Raw genomic sequence first — 16,544 nt, 5'->3', positions numbered from 1 at the left:
TCTATCAATGCAGGTCCTAATATACATATGCCGTATCTCCTTCCAGCCCATACATAAATCCTTGCAGTATATGCCCTCTCAGCTGTCAATATTATAGGGATCCTTGTGGGTTAGTAATTTTGTTAGTAGACTGGCTTCAAGGCGCTTCTTCAAGTGTTCAACATCCTACAGTAGCGATCGCTTGCGCCTTCCATGTCGGACAACGCAGAGTAGCTTTTTCAAACCCTAGTCACATGATTTGCTAAGCCGTATTTGGTATAATACAAAACGAAGAAAAGCCTAAGTATTGTAGGTGCCAATTTACTATTACTGACAAATACCACACTAACCATCACATCATTGCAACACTCACATAAACATCCTGAGCTACTGAAAGGTTTTCCAAAAGCTTGATCTCAAGAAACGAATATACATATGATACGACAATCACCACCCACAGAACATATTATTTTATAGGACGGCCAGGTTTAGCTAAGCCCCGTGTTTATTACGGCCCGAGAAACACAGCGTCAGTGCCCTAGGGGTAAACTGTTTTTGATTTCTACTGTATGAGTTGCATCCCTCTATGTACGCCGTACCTAAAGGGACTCTTCACAAGTATGTGGGGGCTCTCCATGCTTCTAGGGCCCTCAGAGCAAGGGTCAACGACAAGTCCGTAGTTTTGATAGATTTTGGGATTTTTGTTCAGTCTTTGTTCACATCAGTAAGGTGAGAACATAGACAGTCTGTTCAAGGTCCAGGCTCTTGTATTTTAAAACGCTGGTTTTAGCCAATTCAGCATTTAAAATCTCATCAGAATGGATGATCAAGAATTCAGCATGCTTCAAAGCTAGCTAAAGCCACCGTGTACCGATAGTCAACAGAATCGGCGACAGAGACACCGTTTGTTCAAGATGGCCGCCAAATACACAGTCTGAGTTCGTTATCATTTGAATCAGGAGAGATAATCAGATCCATGCTTTTAATTCTACGCCTACACCCTGCCGGCCGCCCGCGAAATCTGAAATGGTATGTATACCTAAGGACAGCCTTTTCATGATCCGCACTGAATCATATGCCGGAAATATTATTTCTCCAGGCCCTAAGAAATGACTTTGAATGATTTCGGGATCCCAATCTCCACTTCATAGTTAATATAGAAAAGTCCAGATGGAAAAGTCTCTCTCAGTTATTCGAATAGGATCACATGCGAGATCTATTTTAATTGGGAACATATCCTTGCTGTGTAGGTACCTCCGGCGATGGGTTGGCAATGGGCTCAGAAAGTCTTATTGAGAGTGGCAGTGAACCCGGTTCAGTTAAGTGTTCATCACTAGCATGGAGAGCACGATTCTATTATTAAGAATAGTTTTTTTTGGGGGGTGTGTGAAATTCTCCTTCTATAATTTGAATTTGGAAAAGAAAAGAAACAGCCTAAACAACGCGCATTTAGAGGAAGAAAGAACGTTCTGCAAAGTGCGCTTATCACATCAAACGTTCCCAGTTTCCGCTGTTTGAATTATTCCCATCTCATATTCCGAAAGCCATGTGGTCGAAGTCTCATAGTTGGCAGGAATTCAGCTGGATCCTACTGATTATCAAGCTGATGGATCCATCTTTGGACTTGGCCCCGAGGCCTCGGACTCAAGCATTGGTGCGTGCAATGGCTGCACTCGAGCAAACAACTCAATATACCCGTAAAGAAAATTGCTCAAGATCGCTCGCCAGCACAGCCTTTGTGGAAGATAATAGGAAGACTGAAATAAGAAAACTCTTTCTGGCATCAGTGCATGATGTCTCACGAATCTTACCCAATCTAATGTGGCATCTGTTCACCAAGCGGAAGTATATAAGGTCGAAACGGAACCAGCGATATAGGAACAGCTTTAAACGCAATCAGGCTTTCTTTCGAAGTCTCTATTCGGTTGATTCATTGTCCAATTCGAGGAGCCCTGTGTTGGAAAACTTCAACTACAATACATTGGCCTCGTTAAATCATGCGTTCGGAGATTCACCCCGGACTCGCATCAGCCAGTTGAGGAAGCATTCTCCGTTGGTTTCATTAGTATTGAAGAAATTCCTCCATCGTAGAAAGCAAGGGCGTTCCTGCGATTCGTATTTCTGGAATGCTGTCGCCTTGATTGTGCATTTACTAGACGCACTGGATGAAAAAACTGATACTTCAGTATCATAAGCTGTCTCATTAGGCAGTCTCATATGTAACTGATCTATGACCAGTTACTTACAGTACCGGCCGGTTTCGCCTTCAGAGACCTTGTTTCAAACCCTAGTCACAAGTGCCATCACGGCCTCGGCCAAGCCGTAGGAAATATCTCCTATGCGAAACATGTTTTAGAAGTGTATACCTATATTAAAGGTTCAGTAAGGTCTACGTAGTTTGTGTGGTCACTTTCAGTGAATTCCTATTGGTAGGTGTCTATTTTTGGTAACTATAGATGTTGCTACAGAAGTCGAGCGAAAATTATACATCTATGAGACGCGTTCCTACATCTTTGCTGCTCCAATTAAATAGATTACCATAACTTTACTTATTTCCGCCCGTTCTATTTTAAATCTAAGATACGATATAACTACACTACGTCCCGTCCCGTAACTGGTGCCACCACCTACACTCTTCCATTGTTTGTCGAACCCTGATTGCCAAGATACGCTAGTCTATATTGACGGAAGGCTGGTGTACGAACAATGTATGGTATAAATGACCAATGTTGACAACTCTAACTAACTAAAATGACAAAACCCGCTATTTCAACAATCTGTGCGGACCATGATGACTAACTGTAATATGCACTTTTGTATGGTATGTCTGGTACCCAATGTCACATGATGTTTCCGGTATATTACTTGGTTTCTACCATGTATTCGGACTTGGTATTCGACATATATCAATAGATTTGCCGAGCTATCCCTGTCAGTGGGGCCTGTATTGTTTCGTACACAGAATAACGAGCACGCACGTGGGTGTATCCACGTGTACTCTCGATACTGCTGATACCTCCATACCTCACTTCGAAAATTGTCGTTCCTGGCGCGTGCTAATATCTATTAACTACCTGTAGCTGCAATAGGATAGCGCCCAACAAAGCGCTCCAAAGTACGAGCTTATCTACCTGCACCGCTTTGCCCAGCACTAGCACCACTTCTATTGCTACTGCTTAAATGTATCAATACCGGGCTAACACAATTACTTTAGTTTCTCCTACGCCGGCAGTGGTAGGCGGGCAGAGAGTGCTTGTTACGGCTCAACCAGGCATCTATTTTATATAAATGTGGGTTTGTCATGCAATCTGAACTGAATATACCCCGCTGCCTAGATGCATCTGGTTTTTGCGTGTTGTCGTGATTTTAGCCACCTCGAATCCGCGAAGTGAGAAGACTGATGAGGCAGGCCTGACACTAGGCAAAGGGTGGAAATAATAATATAGGCCTGCATGAATTACAGAACTTAATCAGAAAGTTCAAATTTCATAAGGCGAGGTTACGGGACGTACTGTATGACCATTGGCATGTAAAAACGCGTTTGTCATGCGACTTTACGTCATTTATAATCTAGGCCACAGATTGTTTACCAGGAGAATCGCGAGTGAGGAACCGTCGCGAGTAAAGAAAAGACCTGTCGACTTTCCATTTTGATAGGACTGCATTAGGCGAAAGCACAGCTGAGCTTTCTCCATTATTTTCTCATTACCACTTTTCATTCCCAACCCGCGAGGTTATTAAGTATTGCCGAATGATACTGAAAGTACGCCATGCCTCGCTGCTCATACTGGACAAATATAGGATGGCATATTCCCGAACCCCATTCGTGCAAAAGACGCGTGGTCTTCCGCGTCGTGCCTCTATTTCCTGAATAGCGACATGCTCTCCCTACTTCCTGAGCCATAAGAAAGGATCCGTGAAATGCACAGCCCATCCAGTCATCACAGCGAACGCTTCTTTCAGATATTGATAGGTACCTAGATGCGTCACCAGTGGGTTGGTCCCACCATATGGTTGACGGTGCAGACGGAAAATATGTTTTCAAGTGGTGGAAGGCGAATTTATTTAGATATCCACTCACGGAAAAGGCAGTTCGGGATTATTTGCCTATTCCTCAACGGAGGTAGGGATTGAAGGCGAGTTCAGCTATGCCAGAAATGTATTGGGTCTTAGGAGACTCTGTCTGAACGCGGAAACCATGCGATGGCTTATATTATTCAGATTTAAGGGGACCTAATCTCTCAAGAGTAGTACATTGTGTGTAATGGTGTTTCGCCCAAGCGAGATTGCAGAATGAACGTTCTGACCAATAAAGCCTTCTAGTTCAGCAAAAAACCCTGTACAATGTTTGAGTTGAGAGTCTTCTGGATTGGTCCCTTTCAAGCTGAGAACTAGCAACTATAGCTTGAAGATACTGCGATCGCGGGTACGGTAGAATTCGAAGACAGTTTACCTCTTGGGAACACACACCTTGTTTCTCAGCCTGTAACAGATGCTAATTTAAGTCTGATTCAGATAGGCTGCAAGTCAATTAGGTCTATAAGTGGCTAATAACTTACGGCTTAGCCTTATATTGATTGGCTTTCTTTTGGGTACGGGCCGAGAAAGAAACTATGTGCAACAAAAGGGTAAACTGTTTTCGAATTCCACGGCAAAGAAGGTGGACATGTAATGAACGCAGTGGCCGCTGGGGAAGAGAATTCATCCATGTGCCTCTATTACGTACACAACTGAGAATATACTTATCGGTCGATGCAATATGTTGCTCACTAAATGGCTTATGGCTCCAAGTCAAACTGATAAGGACTAGAAGTTGCAAAGTCAGTTTCCGTACTGTTCCCGTTGCAGAGTTCTTGTTCAACACGGTCGTTCAAGCTAGTCAACTAAGGAAATGTTCAACGAAAGTCTTGATCACACTACAGCATGAGAACAGAATATGTCACTGGCTCTGCTTTCCGTCCAACGAGATAAGAGCAACTAGCCTACTCGCGTAGGCCCCAGAACGGTCTCGTGGTCTAGATTTGTCTCACCACGTTACCGACGACGGGGACTAGCAAGGCTGGTCAGGGGTGTAAAACTCAAACGTCCTAGATAGCAGCAGACGGGATGGCAGTGATTGTGAAGTGGGTGGCCACACATTAGTGGTGAACACTGACTAGAAAGGTTAGTGGCTCCCATTCCTTTGTGGGAAAGGAGACTGAGCAACCCCTCTATTGCTAGTAAAAAAGCCTTGCGAGGCCGTTTCTCACTATCGACCATCATAACACTCTTGGGTATGACAAGACAACTTCCTCTTCCACCGAAGGCGGCATCGGTATTGAATAATATAAAGCTCCTCGTGGGTAGTAAGGAGATGGTTGTGAGTAGAATCCATATTCCAAATCCGCTTTGTCCTTACACCTCATACTACAGAAACGATTCTCTCCAAGCCATGAGGAATGTGAGATCAAATGCAACATGGCCAAAGACACTTTGACGACACTTGTCAAGAAATTAGAGGCCGTGAAATGTCACTATCAAATTAACCCCAGGCTTGAGGCCCAATTGAAGGCTTTGGCTATTGAGTTGCCAGTATCAGGGCCAGTCAATAGAGATGACGGAGTATCTATAGCCCAAAATCATTCAAGCAACGAGCTGCCCTCCTGCGCCACAAGGAACGGGCGGACCTACGAGTCTGTTGTTCTTCAACCGCAGCTGCACTCAACCCATTCGTCATTCAACCAGGCTCAACCCTCGGTGCAGAACGTGGGTCAGTTATCACTTAACAGCGAACACTTGCTGTCGGAGACCAACTGGTCAAAGTCAATGGACACTAGCCAGATGGAACCGGCTGTACTGAGTGCAGGCTGGGCACATAAATATCGGATACCCTCGGTACAACAAGTGGTAGGTAGTGTGCCTATTTCACAGAGAACGCAAGCGGGTGCGTCGATCCCAAATGCCAATGTCGAGAATCTTCCAACGGACGAGTTTGATGTTGGTGATGAGCCATGGAGTATGGACGAAATTCTAAGGTGGTAGAAAGCGACTATCTCATGTATTACTACAGTACCTGTTGTCTTTATTTCTTCTTATTCAATGGTACAGTAGCGCTCGATATCGCCTTCCACGTCGGAAATACAGAGATGCTCTTTAAAACCCTAATCACATGATCTCCTAAATCCAAATATGGTTACTCCCGTACTTCAGATCATATTTCGGTTTTGAACGGTAAAATTTCAAACGGAAGAGAACTGTAATGTTATGTATTATCACTGACCCAAAATAACTATGCCCATGTCGTCGCCGCATTTTCAGCGTCTAACCTAGTCAAGAATAACCACTAAGACGGTGCAAAATGGCGCGAAACCTGAATCCCTAGCAGAGTAAGATGATTGTACATATGATAAGTAGCAAGGAAAAACTGACTATATAGCAAATGGCCAAACTAGTATCGTGTAGCGAGCGTTCTATCAGTCGTGTTGGAGTGGCTATATTGCTTAACCCTGTGACGGCATTGACAGACGACTCGTACTGGCGAGTTTCCGCTCACCGACACATCGCGCGGATGAGCTCTGAGAAGTTTGGGAACTCCTTCTGTGCTGTAGTGAATATTTCCGCTGTGGGGCGGCTCTTCCCTGCGGCGTATCTCTCTGCAATCGCCCGGAATGCCTGGTTTTGTTGCGTTTCACGCCCTGGATCGTCAAGTGCTTCAGCTGGGCCTGAACCGTTTGCGAACAGCCACAGCAGATCGCCGAGATCCTGAGCTATCACAGCAAGCTCACCCTCTGAACCAATAAAGACGACGGGCTGCCTGGTGACCGCCGCGTCAGGTAAGACCAGCCAGAAATCAACATAGTCGCCTGCCCCTGTCGAGCCGAAGAAACGGAATTGCCTGCCGTCGACTTCGTCGTTACCGGTCCACAGGCGAAACCACGTCATAGTCTCCTGTAGCGCCTCGAAGTGTTCGTAGGGCTCGAAGTCGCAACCATAGGACTCGCCCGTCTCGTTATCCCACTCCCAATTGAAGCCGACCTCAGCCACCTCGGCCAACGCAGTCGGCAGAGCCAAGTCGTCAGGTGTTTTCTCTATAGTCATTCTAGTAGGTGAATCAAGCACACACCTCGTCACAGCTGAAACTGAGATACGACTTGGCTCTGCCGACTGCGTTGGCCGAGGTGGCTGAGGTCGGCTTCAGTTGGGAGTGGGATAACGAGACGGGCGAGTCCTATGGTTGCGACTTCGAGCCCTGAAAGGCTGTAGGCCGTCTTAGTATACCGGTGGCGAGTCCTACGACAGCTAAGGACACGAAGGAGGGAATTTATTCTCATACAGAAGATTGAATGTCCGAGTCTAAGAAAACGTCAGACGATGGCTCAATAGAGAGCAGAGGATTAAAAGCCTGATGCATTGATCGCGATGACGAGGAAGAAAACGCCATATTGATGGTCCATGTAATCAGGGTTGACAATTAATTTCTTCATGTTGACTGCTCAAACGTAGATTTTGTTGAAGTCGCGTTGTGCGTTTGGATCTATCTGTTCGTGAGTCGCGTAAACCCGCGGGTACCCAAAACCCAACCTAACCCAAACCCCCGCGACTTTAGGAGGACGCTGAGAACATCACATGTCGCTAGTTTAGTTCGTCAGGTCTAAAATTATTGTCTTGATATAGTGGGTTTGGCTTAGAATACATTAAGTCCTCATAAGTTCATCGATAGAGTTTCTCATACAAGGAATATGTTGAGCATCAACTAGTTCGATATTTGGGCTTGGCTGTTCATAGTCGTATGTGATATCTAAATCTTGGTTTACAATGTCCCTTGTAACACCAGAGAGTAGGGTCACCCTAGAGTAGTCTGTGCCATAACCCGTAGCGGGTTATTATTCTCGATTTAAAACCCTATAAAAAATCTTGCTTGGTTGAAGGTGATGAGACAGATCGGACAAAATTTTGCCGGGAGGAGTAAAGGGTCCAATAGAGCTAGAAAGAACACAGTGAGGAAAATCGAGCTATGTAGATATATATATATTCCGATAAGGCGAAAGCATTGTTTAAGTGTAATACCCACCCAAGAGCGTGACAATAATAAAATACCAAGATTACGCTAGGTGACTAATCAGTTCTAGTCACGGTTTATTCCCATTTGTGGGTATTTTGGGCAACCCACGGGTACCCGCCAAGAACCCATGGGCGGATCTATGCAGTTCAAAACCCGCGCTTGGCGAGGTCTATATAGACCTATGTACATCACGTGACCTGAGATACATCTTTATATTGAGAGCGGTCAAGATAAAATAATCCACCCATCCATCCATCCATCCGTCTGTACTAGTACAGGGCGTTTCTGTATACATTGTGCAGGTTACGACTTTCTACGTATCTGCAGTGTTTACAGTCCCACGAGAGCGAACTGGAACCTCACTCCCATCTCTTGGCACTCCCATGGGACCAAATGACGGGAGTTGGCAAGGTCTGGAGTACACAAGGCTAAATAGTCAGGTGCGCCAAACTGAGAAAAGAGAGAGTGGTGGAGAATGCGATATATAATGCAGCTGAATATGATCTAGATTCTCTCAGGCTTTGGCGGCAAGATTCAACATTTTCTCAGTAAACGCAATCCACGGCAGAGTAGGAGGAAAATAAGCGAGTAAGCAAGCCCAATAGGCCAATGCTGCATGAATAGTGCCTAAGAAGATATTCCTCACTTACCTAGGTGCTACGTTGTCTATTATTGTGGGTAAAATAATAGTCACACATTGTTGAGTCAATGTGTTGAGTCAATGTTTTATAACGAAGAGCGTTAAAATCTAGTAGGTCCTTTCATTTGTTGGCTGAAGATAGGCTTCTGCAGCGCAAAAGACTTATCATCTACATTCTTAGTTCACCGGCAACTCATGGATCCGGAGGTCATGAGGTGCACAAGAGAACTCTAAGCTTGCTTTCACCGCAGCACATTTTGTCTTTCTTCGAGAGCAAATGCCTATAGGAGGGTTTGTGGCAGGGTCCTCCTGATAATCGCGATGGTAGGAAGACGATCGGCGGCCATGGCAGCGCTGGCAGTGGAGTACTTCGCTTTGCCGAGACACTGGCATTGGAAGATGGTACTGGGATGGCTCGAGGTTTGAAGAGCGAATGCAATCATTGCATTCACATCTCCCAATGGTAGCCATGTGTCCTAGACTAACATATGATAATTTCGTAAGCTATGTATTGACCTAGATAGGCAAATTACGCACTTGTGGGTCACCCACAGCCTAACGCCCTGCAGCCAATGCATAGGGATGTGGAACTCAACCTAAGGTTTGAGGTCAACTGAAATTATTTTCAATAAATTCCGCCTTTGCTTAACTAAGAAGAATATCAAAAATGGCCTGGACACAAGATAAGAATAGCTGTTGGCTTGATACTTATAGGATTTGAAACAAGTTACCCTGACTGGAATTTGGAGCAGATGAAAGTTCCTGAACTTCAATATTGATTAGTAATATTCGAGGAATTGAGTCAATCATATCACTTTGTCCAGTGCCGTTGATTAACGAACTGCCAGCACTGAATGTGACCAAAGGATTTGTAGCGGACAACTAAAGTTTGTAATATAGAACAGATAACATAGGAACGAATAGGAGATCCGTCCAAGATTCGACGGCAAGTTGACCGATTAGACTTCCTCAAATATCATGCCCCAGATTGAGATTTGTGGTCCCCTTTCCTCGCAGACAGTCAGTTAAAGAAGAAAAAAAAATCAATCCATTAGAAATCAACTGCAGCAATAAACATTAATGGGCAGGAAAGAGTTTTCAGGAAGGTTATGAGGAGACCTCACTGGCAGTTGAATAAATCTTGGAATCCTTATAAATACAAGTACTTGGACATTGAGTTAATTTTGTTGGAGACATGTGAGACAACAGCCACTTTTCAATACTAAGAATCTGGTTAAATTTCGAGGCAATACATTATAAACTAAATGGCGACCACACGATCCTCTACTTCGCGATCTTCTAAACGGACAAAAAGACAAAAGACAGAAAGATGTACTGCTAACCAGTTACCCCAGTCCTCATGCAATAATGGGCTCAAGCTCACTGATCGAACAGTTTTCAAACAAAAGAAACCTTGGATAAGGAATGATATCGGTAGTGAACCTGTTATAAAACAGTTTCTCATGTCGCAGTTGAACGAATTTCCAGGGATATGCATGGTGACCGACAAAGTGAACGGGGCTTACATTTTGCAAATTGCTCTACCTGATGTCTTCGAAGGAGCCGATGAATTTTCCCAAGCTATTGCGGCTTTCCAACGGCGTTCTAGCTTGAGGTCACGCAGCTAACCTTGAGGCTAAAAAGGGTGTATTGGTTCCATATACTATCATCATCCTTGGGTCGTGATGCACTTTACATGCCTAGATACGGTAGGTCTGGAAACTGAAGTTTACTTTTAGTCTACAACAGCTTAAGTTTCTCCACGAGATATGTGATATTCTTTTACGTACTTAGGCAATCTTGTCTATTCTCCCTCGCCCTTTTTGTAGGATATGTTGTTGCAAAAAGGCAGCTGATGCTGTTGATTCAATTGATCGTGTCTGTGAATTTCCCCCACTGGTAACTCTAAAAAATAGTTAGATACAACATGTATGGATGGATGACGTCATTTACCATGACTCCCTGCAAATAAAAGTTGAACCCTGGATTGAGGTCCAAGTCTGATAATCGATCTATCTAAAGGCCCAGCTCATTTCACTTCTGCCTAGTGGAGTATCTGCCTGCCAGGCAGCGACTCGTGCAGGTCTATACACATCGCGTAAGATGGACCCAAAAGGTACATGAGTCTAGGCTAGAACTAGACGGCTGGACTGGGACATTCGATGCAAACGTAGCAAATATCGCGGTCTTTGAGCAGGCAGTCTGTCAGAAATTACCTTCTGCGCCGCAAAAATTGATTGGTTATGAGAGTAGTATGCCTCCGCCTCACTAATTAACCCACCCCTTCTCTGAAGAGCTGGCCTTCATTGCCACGACCTAGGCTCCATATGTAATGCTTTCTTCCCCTCATTTAAATTCCGTTGCCAGCTTTGAATATGTAACAGCTCTAGAGGCAATGCGCAAAGGCGCAAGTCTTCTGTTCAAGTTCTGTACAGTAGTAGTAGTAGTAGTAGTAGTATTCATTTACACTGGCCCCTCGCCGAAGCGATATGCAGTATACGACAACTATATCTCCCAGTATGTACATTGAGAATGATCCACTTCCTGACATGAGCTTAGAGCCTCGTCACGGCCTATCATGGCCCATTGCCGCTCCCATTGTTAGGCTGCCCTTATGGCGCACGACTCTGAAACCTCTGTGACGCCTCGGCAAAGTCCAATACGGCTGTGATCTATGGATCGCAACCAATTGATCCTCGGAGAGGAAGTCAAGATTCAACATTCAGCCGTGCCGCAACACAGGGTAGTTTCATCGGAAACCGACGGCAATTCCGAGGTAAACATGGTTACACCCTCTTGCCCCGGGCTTACTGTAACATCCAGGGATATGCATACATAATTGGTAAGTGCAGCCGGAAGAGGGCCTAAGTATACAGCTCTTGTCAAGCATGCAGATCATGGAAATTGCTGTGCGAGGTTGGTGAGATGAGGGAAAATAGAATATTGACGGAAAGCTGGTGTACGAACAATGTATGGTATAAATGACCAATGTTGACAACTCTAACTAAAATGACAAAACCCGCTATTTCAACAATCTGTGCGGACCATGATGACTAACTGTAATATGCACTTTTGTATGGTATGCCTGGTACCCAATGTCACATGATGTTTCCGGTATATTACCTGGTTTCTACCATGTATTCGGACTTAGTATTCGACAAATAGTTCTCGATACACCATTGAGTATCCATAGTATCATTCCAACACTCAGTCATCTTAATCCTCATCCTCATCCTGATCGCCGGCCTTGAGACCATAGTCATCTTCAAACGTAGCACCAGACAGATGATCCTCAACAATTTGCTTGCTAGACCCGAAAGCCTTGTGTGCGTTAAGACTATGTGACCACTGTAATTTACGCTGACTCATTAAGAAAGACCAGACCAGCGGAAAAATGTCCTAATACGGGCTAGTGCGCTTGAGGTGGGGCCTCGGGAGATGAAGAGAGTGAGAACTGAGTTAAATCTGATTTCGAATATCACTGTAGAATAAAGTATGGAAACCAACCGTCACAGAGGTTTCAGAGTCGTGCGCCATAAGGGCAGCCTAACAATGGGAGCGGCAATGGGCCATGATAGGCCGTGACGAGGCTCTAAGCTCATGTCAGGAAGTGGATCATTCTCAATGTACATACTGGGAGATATAGTTGTCGTATACTGCATATCGCTTCGTCGAGGGGCCAGTGTAAATGAATACTACTACTACTACTGTATAGCAAACAAGGAACTGCGTGTATTGTCATTTGGTTAAGCAGATGGCCTTGCCTAGTCTTCTCTTCAAGCGTGGCCCGTCCGATGCTTCGCATCCCACGACAGACCACAATTCCCTCCGATAAAGAAACCATTCCCACGAATTTTGTTGGCTAAGATTCGTCAGAAAGATATGGCTCATCAGATTCATCCTCGGTTGTTTTCTCGTCGCCTGATGAGTTTGTAGTATTTCCCTTTTTCCAACGATCCAATTGGCTTCGTTGCTTCGTGGACACGACAAAGCGCTCCTCAAAGACCGACCGCACTGCAATTCTCGTGCCCTGTTTGAAGGTGCCTGGATGCGAGACAATGAATAACACGGCGTTGTAAACCTTAGCAGGATCCTTATTTTCATCGCTGAATTCGCCATGTATTATCAGGAATAGAAGTCGAAATGCCGCGTCCCGTGCTCGACATTTATCGCCCATTACAGCTCGATAACGCTTATACTCGAGTTGGTAATCGGTTTTGCAGGCCCTCAAATCAGCAAAAATATTATCAATTGATTGTCCGGCAAGTACGTCAACCCCGAGGAAATCATATGTCTCACAGAGAGTGTGATACTGAGGGATATCACCTCGCAAAGAGCGGAAACATTGCCGATAGCCTGATACCAAGCCCCTGAGAGCAACGTCAAACAAAGCAATATCGCCGTGAATGAATTCAGCATTTTGCGGCTGGGAAAGACGTTGGAATCTGATAAAGGCTGATAAATATGGTATCGACGAGATGTCAACATTGTGGAAAGTATCCCCAATCTTGAGTGTTGTTTTCCGAGAATTTGATTCAACAGTTTCAGTCGGTCCCGTTTCGTCGCCGAGTTTCAAATAAAGATCATCGGGTAACATCCTGCTCCCTTCTCTCTTCAAAACCGCAAGGCTGTCACTTCGACCGTCATATTTTACGACAGCATTCCCACCATTCTCTCTCACCACTCTCATGATGCCCTTGACCAATACAACCAATCTCCCAATGTCAGTAGCATGGTTTCGTTCCCATTCAGCAATCTCACAAGTGACGTCTTTGACTTCCGGTAGTCCAAATGTGCCACCATTGTGGTAGGCACGGACAAGATTGGGTGTTTGCGATACCCATAGCTGTGGAAGAACGTCTTGGATGTTGAAAGGCTTGTGGGACACGCGTGTTTTGATCTCAAGAGTTGAATTAATTGGGACCAGTTTTCCTTTTCTCTGAACCACTAATTTGGACTCGGTGGCAAGACGAGAGTAAGTTTGGGGTCGCGAAAGAGACAGATTTTCCATCATGTTCAGAAAATCCTCATGTCCTGAACCCACACTTTGAGGTTGAAGTTTTAAAGCTTCAACGTAAGCGTCAGTCTCGTAGCGTACTATGAATTTCAAATCGCCCAAGTTATAGGAGATAATCCGATGATGTCCAGTGCTGCCGGATACTTGAGTTGTTGTGAAACCTTTCTCAAACTCGTGACCGTAACCTCTGAAGTCGTGTGGCCCGATGAATGTATGTGTTTCGGATTCTGCCCGGCCAAAAATTGCTGTATTGCTTGTGGTCTCGATTTCAATGGTAAAAGGCTCCAGTCCATTTCTAGAGAGATTTGGATTGACGAACGACAGAAGTTTGCGGACGTTATTTCGATCAGTTATCAAGTCAACTTGGTGTATGTTGTATGCAGGCTTTTCGGTGTATAGCGAGCGAAAAAGTGGTTCGAGCGGACTTTCAGGATGGCGAAACGCGTTTTGAGCAATATAAATGAGCCCAGAGTCTTTGGCCACTTTTCTTGGGGTTTGGGGTGGAGACCAAAGAGGCGGGCAGCCGGGAACAGCAATAGTGGGGGTGAAAGATTCAATCCAATTATAAGAACACAAATGCTCCACATTCGTGATGGATGGCCCGATCTTCTCAACATCTGTCAGCTCCGGGCGAGGTATGTCTGTTATCCAAATAGAACCCATTGTTGTTTTGCTTGATTGGTGATATTATGATAGCCAAGATGAACGAGATTTGGATTGAGTCCCTCAAGGTATTTAAATCAGCACAAGTCCCATGTATTACCCCGCACGGGTTTGGACAACACATACTTGCATAATCTGGCCTTACTTTGTGTACTGTTTGTCTAGTTCGCACGGAACCTCTGCATATTGCTATATCTCTCCTTGCCGAATGGGAGATTGGGGAAGGAGGAGATAGGTAAAAGGACCCTACAGGTGATGCCAAGAACGATGCTATATGTGAAGTGATAATATAGCTGCCTATATGATTGCCTATGCAGACCGCGCTCTAGGCTGTCATTTGATGTCGTCAAAGCCATAGGTTAGGCAGAACCCGTGCACTTGCTGCAGCTAGCAGCCTCACCCGTCTGGTAGGTGCTAAATTCACCACTATAAAACACCTCAGCGCTAACAGAAACCACACGTATCCTAGACATAATTAACCTGGAGATTGGGGTATGCTTGACGTCGGCGTAATGCCCAGGAGCTTTCTACGTAAAGTATGCCATTTGAAAGTTGCATCGTAATAGTACCCCAGGTCTCTGATAAGAAATTATTCCAACCCGCTCGAAAGGTTCACCTCCGCTCTATTCCGAACCCTCGAGCGAGTCTGGAGAACTTGAACTACCCTCCTCTCCTATGGTTTACTAGTACTGTATACAACGAAACAGAGGGCTCGAAACGTCAGTATATAAAACATGGAGGCGCTGGAACGAGGCTTAGAGAACTCGGTAGACACTTGCCTGCGGCAGCGGTAGCCGTAGAACAAGCGGTCAGCGTTATTGACCAAATAGATGGGCACTACATACTTCCTTGTGACCTATCCCCTAGAATATAGCGTTCACCACTTGGGAATTGTGCATCTCATACTTGCATATCCCCTCTTTTCCTACCTTCTTCTACAAATAGACTTTATTATGCTACGTACCATCTCAATAATGTTGAGTCGTCTACTGCGATTTATCTACGGTGCCATTCCAAAGGTGTTCAAAATGATCCAAACCATCTCTGGTCAGATTCTTCCAAGTTCAGAAACTCTGAACTCCGCCCAAAAGTTTCCGAAGATCGAGTACAATCAGCCACTATCATCGTGAGGGCTTTCAACCAACTTCACTCGATCTTGACTAACTTTCCAACTTCTACAGATCCTACGAACATCCAATCATCACAAATTTATAATGGCTGGACTCTGTGACTGCGATTGGGCTCTCGGTCATTTTTTCCAACCACGCAACTCCTGCACTGCCTTGTTTATTCCACTCGCAAACCCTGTCTCGCACAGATATTTACCAAGCTCATCGCAGGGTATCCATTTTCATTTGCGATTTGGTGAGATCAATACCAGAATGGACCGCAAAGTACAGTAGCGACCGCGTTCGCCTTCCATGTCAGAAACAGAGAGATCGTCTTTCAAACCCTAATCACATGATACGCTAATCCAAACAAGAATAGCGCGTAAATAATTCGTTTTGAAGTGAACAAGGTAATCAATACCAGAAGTTTAAAATACCAGTATGGAAGATACAAGTCTACAATTTGACGCCTAGACTGGAAGTTCGATGCAAATTGAGCAAACATGGCAGCTCTTGAAAGGGCAATCTGTCAACAGTTCCACTCTCCACTACACAAAAATGATTGGTTGCGAGAGCATTTTGACTTCGCCTCACTTTTTGACCCCGCTCTCCACTCCTGAACTCTAGCATTTCATTCCCCAAACTTAGGCTGTATAATGAATCTGTTTGTCTCATGTTCAGAGAAATTCATAGGCTATTCGATCTTCAAACCGAAACGTTCTTTTTTTTTTTTTTTTCATCATGGCAGCCAGGGCCTCTCTATCCCATGGCGATTACACGGTCGGATGGATATGCGCTTTACCCTTGGAGATGGCAGCCGCAAAGCTGATGTTAGACTCCATACACCCGAGTCTACCACGGCCGCCGACAGACCAAAATACGTACATTCTGGGAAATATCGGGGATCACAACATCGTTATTGCCTGTTTACCAATTGGTGCTTATGGAAACGTATCAGCCGCTACAGTAGCGATGCAATTGCTCTCCACTTTCCACTCTATCCGGTTCGGTCTAATGGTCGGTATCGGTGGAGGGGTACCAAGCAGCAACGCAGATATTCGACTAGGCGACATTGTGGTGAGCCAGCCAGCGGGC

At 45.0% G+C, this 16,544-nt stretch overlaps 5 protein-coding genes across 5 annotated transcripts; 2 read left to right on the top strand and 3 right to left on the bottom strand.

Annotated features, from left to right (window-relative positions):
* Positions 1-5,436: 5,436 nt before the first annotated feature.
* Positions 5,437-6,000, top strand: N7537_011431 (uncharacterized protein; the record flags this gene model as incomplete). The annotated part of the gene is made up of 1 exon (XM_056902485.1): positions 5,437-6,000. The coding sequence occupies one exon, from the start codon at positions 5,437-5,439 to the stop codon at positions 5,998-6,000; it is 564 nt and encodes a 187-aa protein (XP_056747772.1).
* A 507-nt stretch (positions 6,001-6,507) lies between these two features.
* On the bottom strand, positions 6,508-7,056 carry N7537_011430 (uncharacterized protein; the record flags this gene model as incomplete). The annotated part of the gene is made up of 1 exon (XM_056902484.1): positions 6,508-7,056. The coding sequence occupies one exon, from the start codon at positions 7,054-7,056 to the stop codon at positions 6,508-6,510; it is 549 nt and encodes a 182-aa protein (XP_056747771.1).
* A 1,885-nt stretch (positions 7,057-8,941) lies between these two features.
* Positions 8,942-9,238, bottom strand: N7537_011429 (uncharacterized protein; the record flags this gene model as incomplete). Its single annotated transcript, XM_056902483.1, has 2 exons — positions 8,942-9,136; positions 9,194-9,238. The coding sequence occupies 2 exons, from the start codon at positions 9,236-9,238 to the stop codon at positions 8,942-8,944; spliced, it is 240 nt and encodes a 79-aa protein (XP_056747770.1).
* Positions 9,239-12,522: 3,284 nt separating this feature from the next.
* Positions 12,523-14,340, bottom strand: N7537_011428 (uncharacterized protein; the record flags this gene model as incomplete). The annotated part of the gene is made up of 1 exon (XM_056902482.1): positions 12,523-14,340. One exon carries the CDS (start codon positions 14,338-14,340, stop codon positions 12,523-12,525), a length of 1,818 nt encoding a protein of 605 aa, XP_056747769.1.
* Positions 14,341-15,314: 974 nt separating this feature from the next.
* Positions 15,315-15,555, top strand: N7537_011427 (uncharacterized protein; the record flags this gene model as incomplete). The annotated part of the gene is made up of 2 exons (XM_056902481.1): positions 15,315-15,466; positions 15,522-15,555. 2 exons carry the CDS (start codon positions 15,315-15,317, stop codon positions 15,553-15,555), a joined length of 186 nt encoding a protein of 61 aa, XP_056747768.1.
* Between the last annotated feature and the right edge of the window lie 989 nt (positions 15,556-16,544).

The sequence above is a fragment of the Penicillium hordei genome, assembly GCF_028827395.1.
Source record: "Penicillium hordei strain IBT 12815 chromosome Unknown utg000006l_segment0_segment0, whole genome shotgun sequence".
NCBI lineage: Eukaryota > Fungi > Ascomycota > Eurotiomycetes > Eurotiales > Aspergillaceae > Penicillium > Penicillium hordei.
Note: the sequence above shows the minus strand (reverse complement) of the source record. Positions and strands in the feature narration are given on the sequence as shown.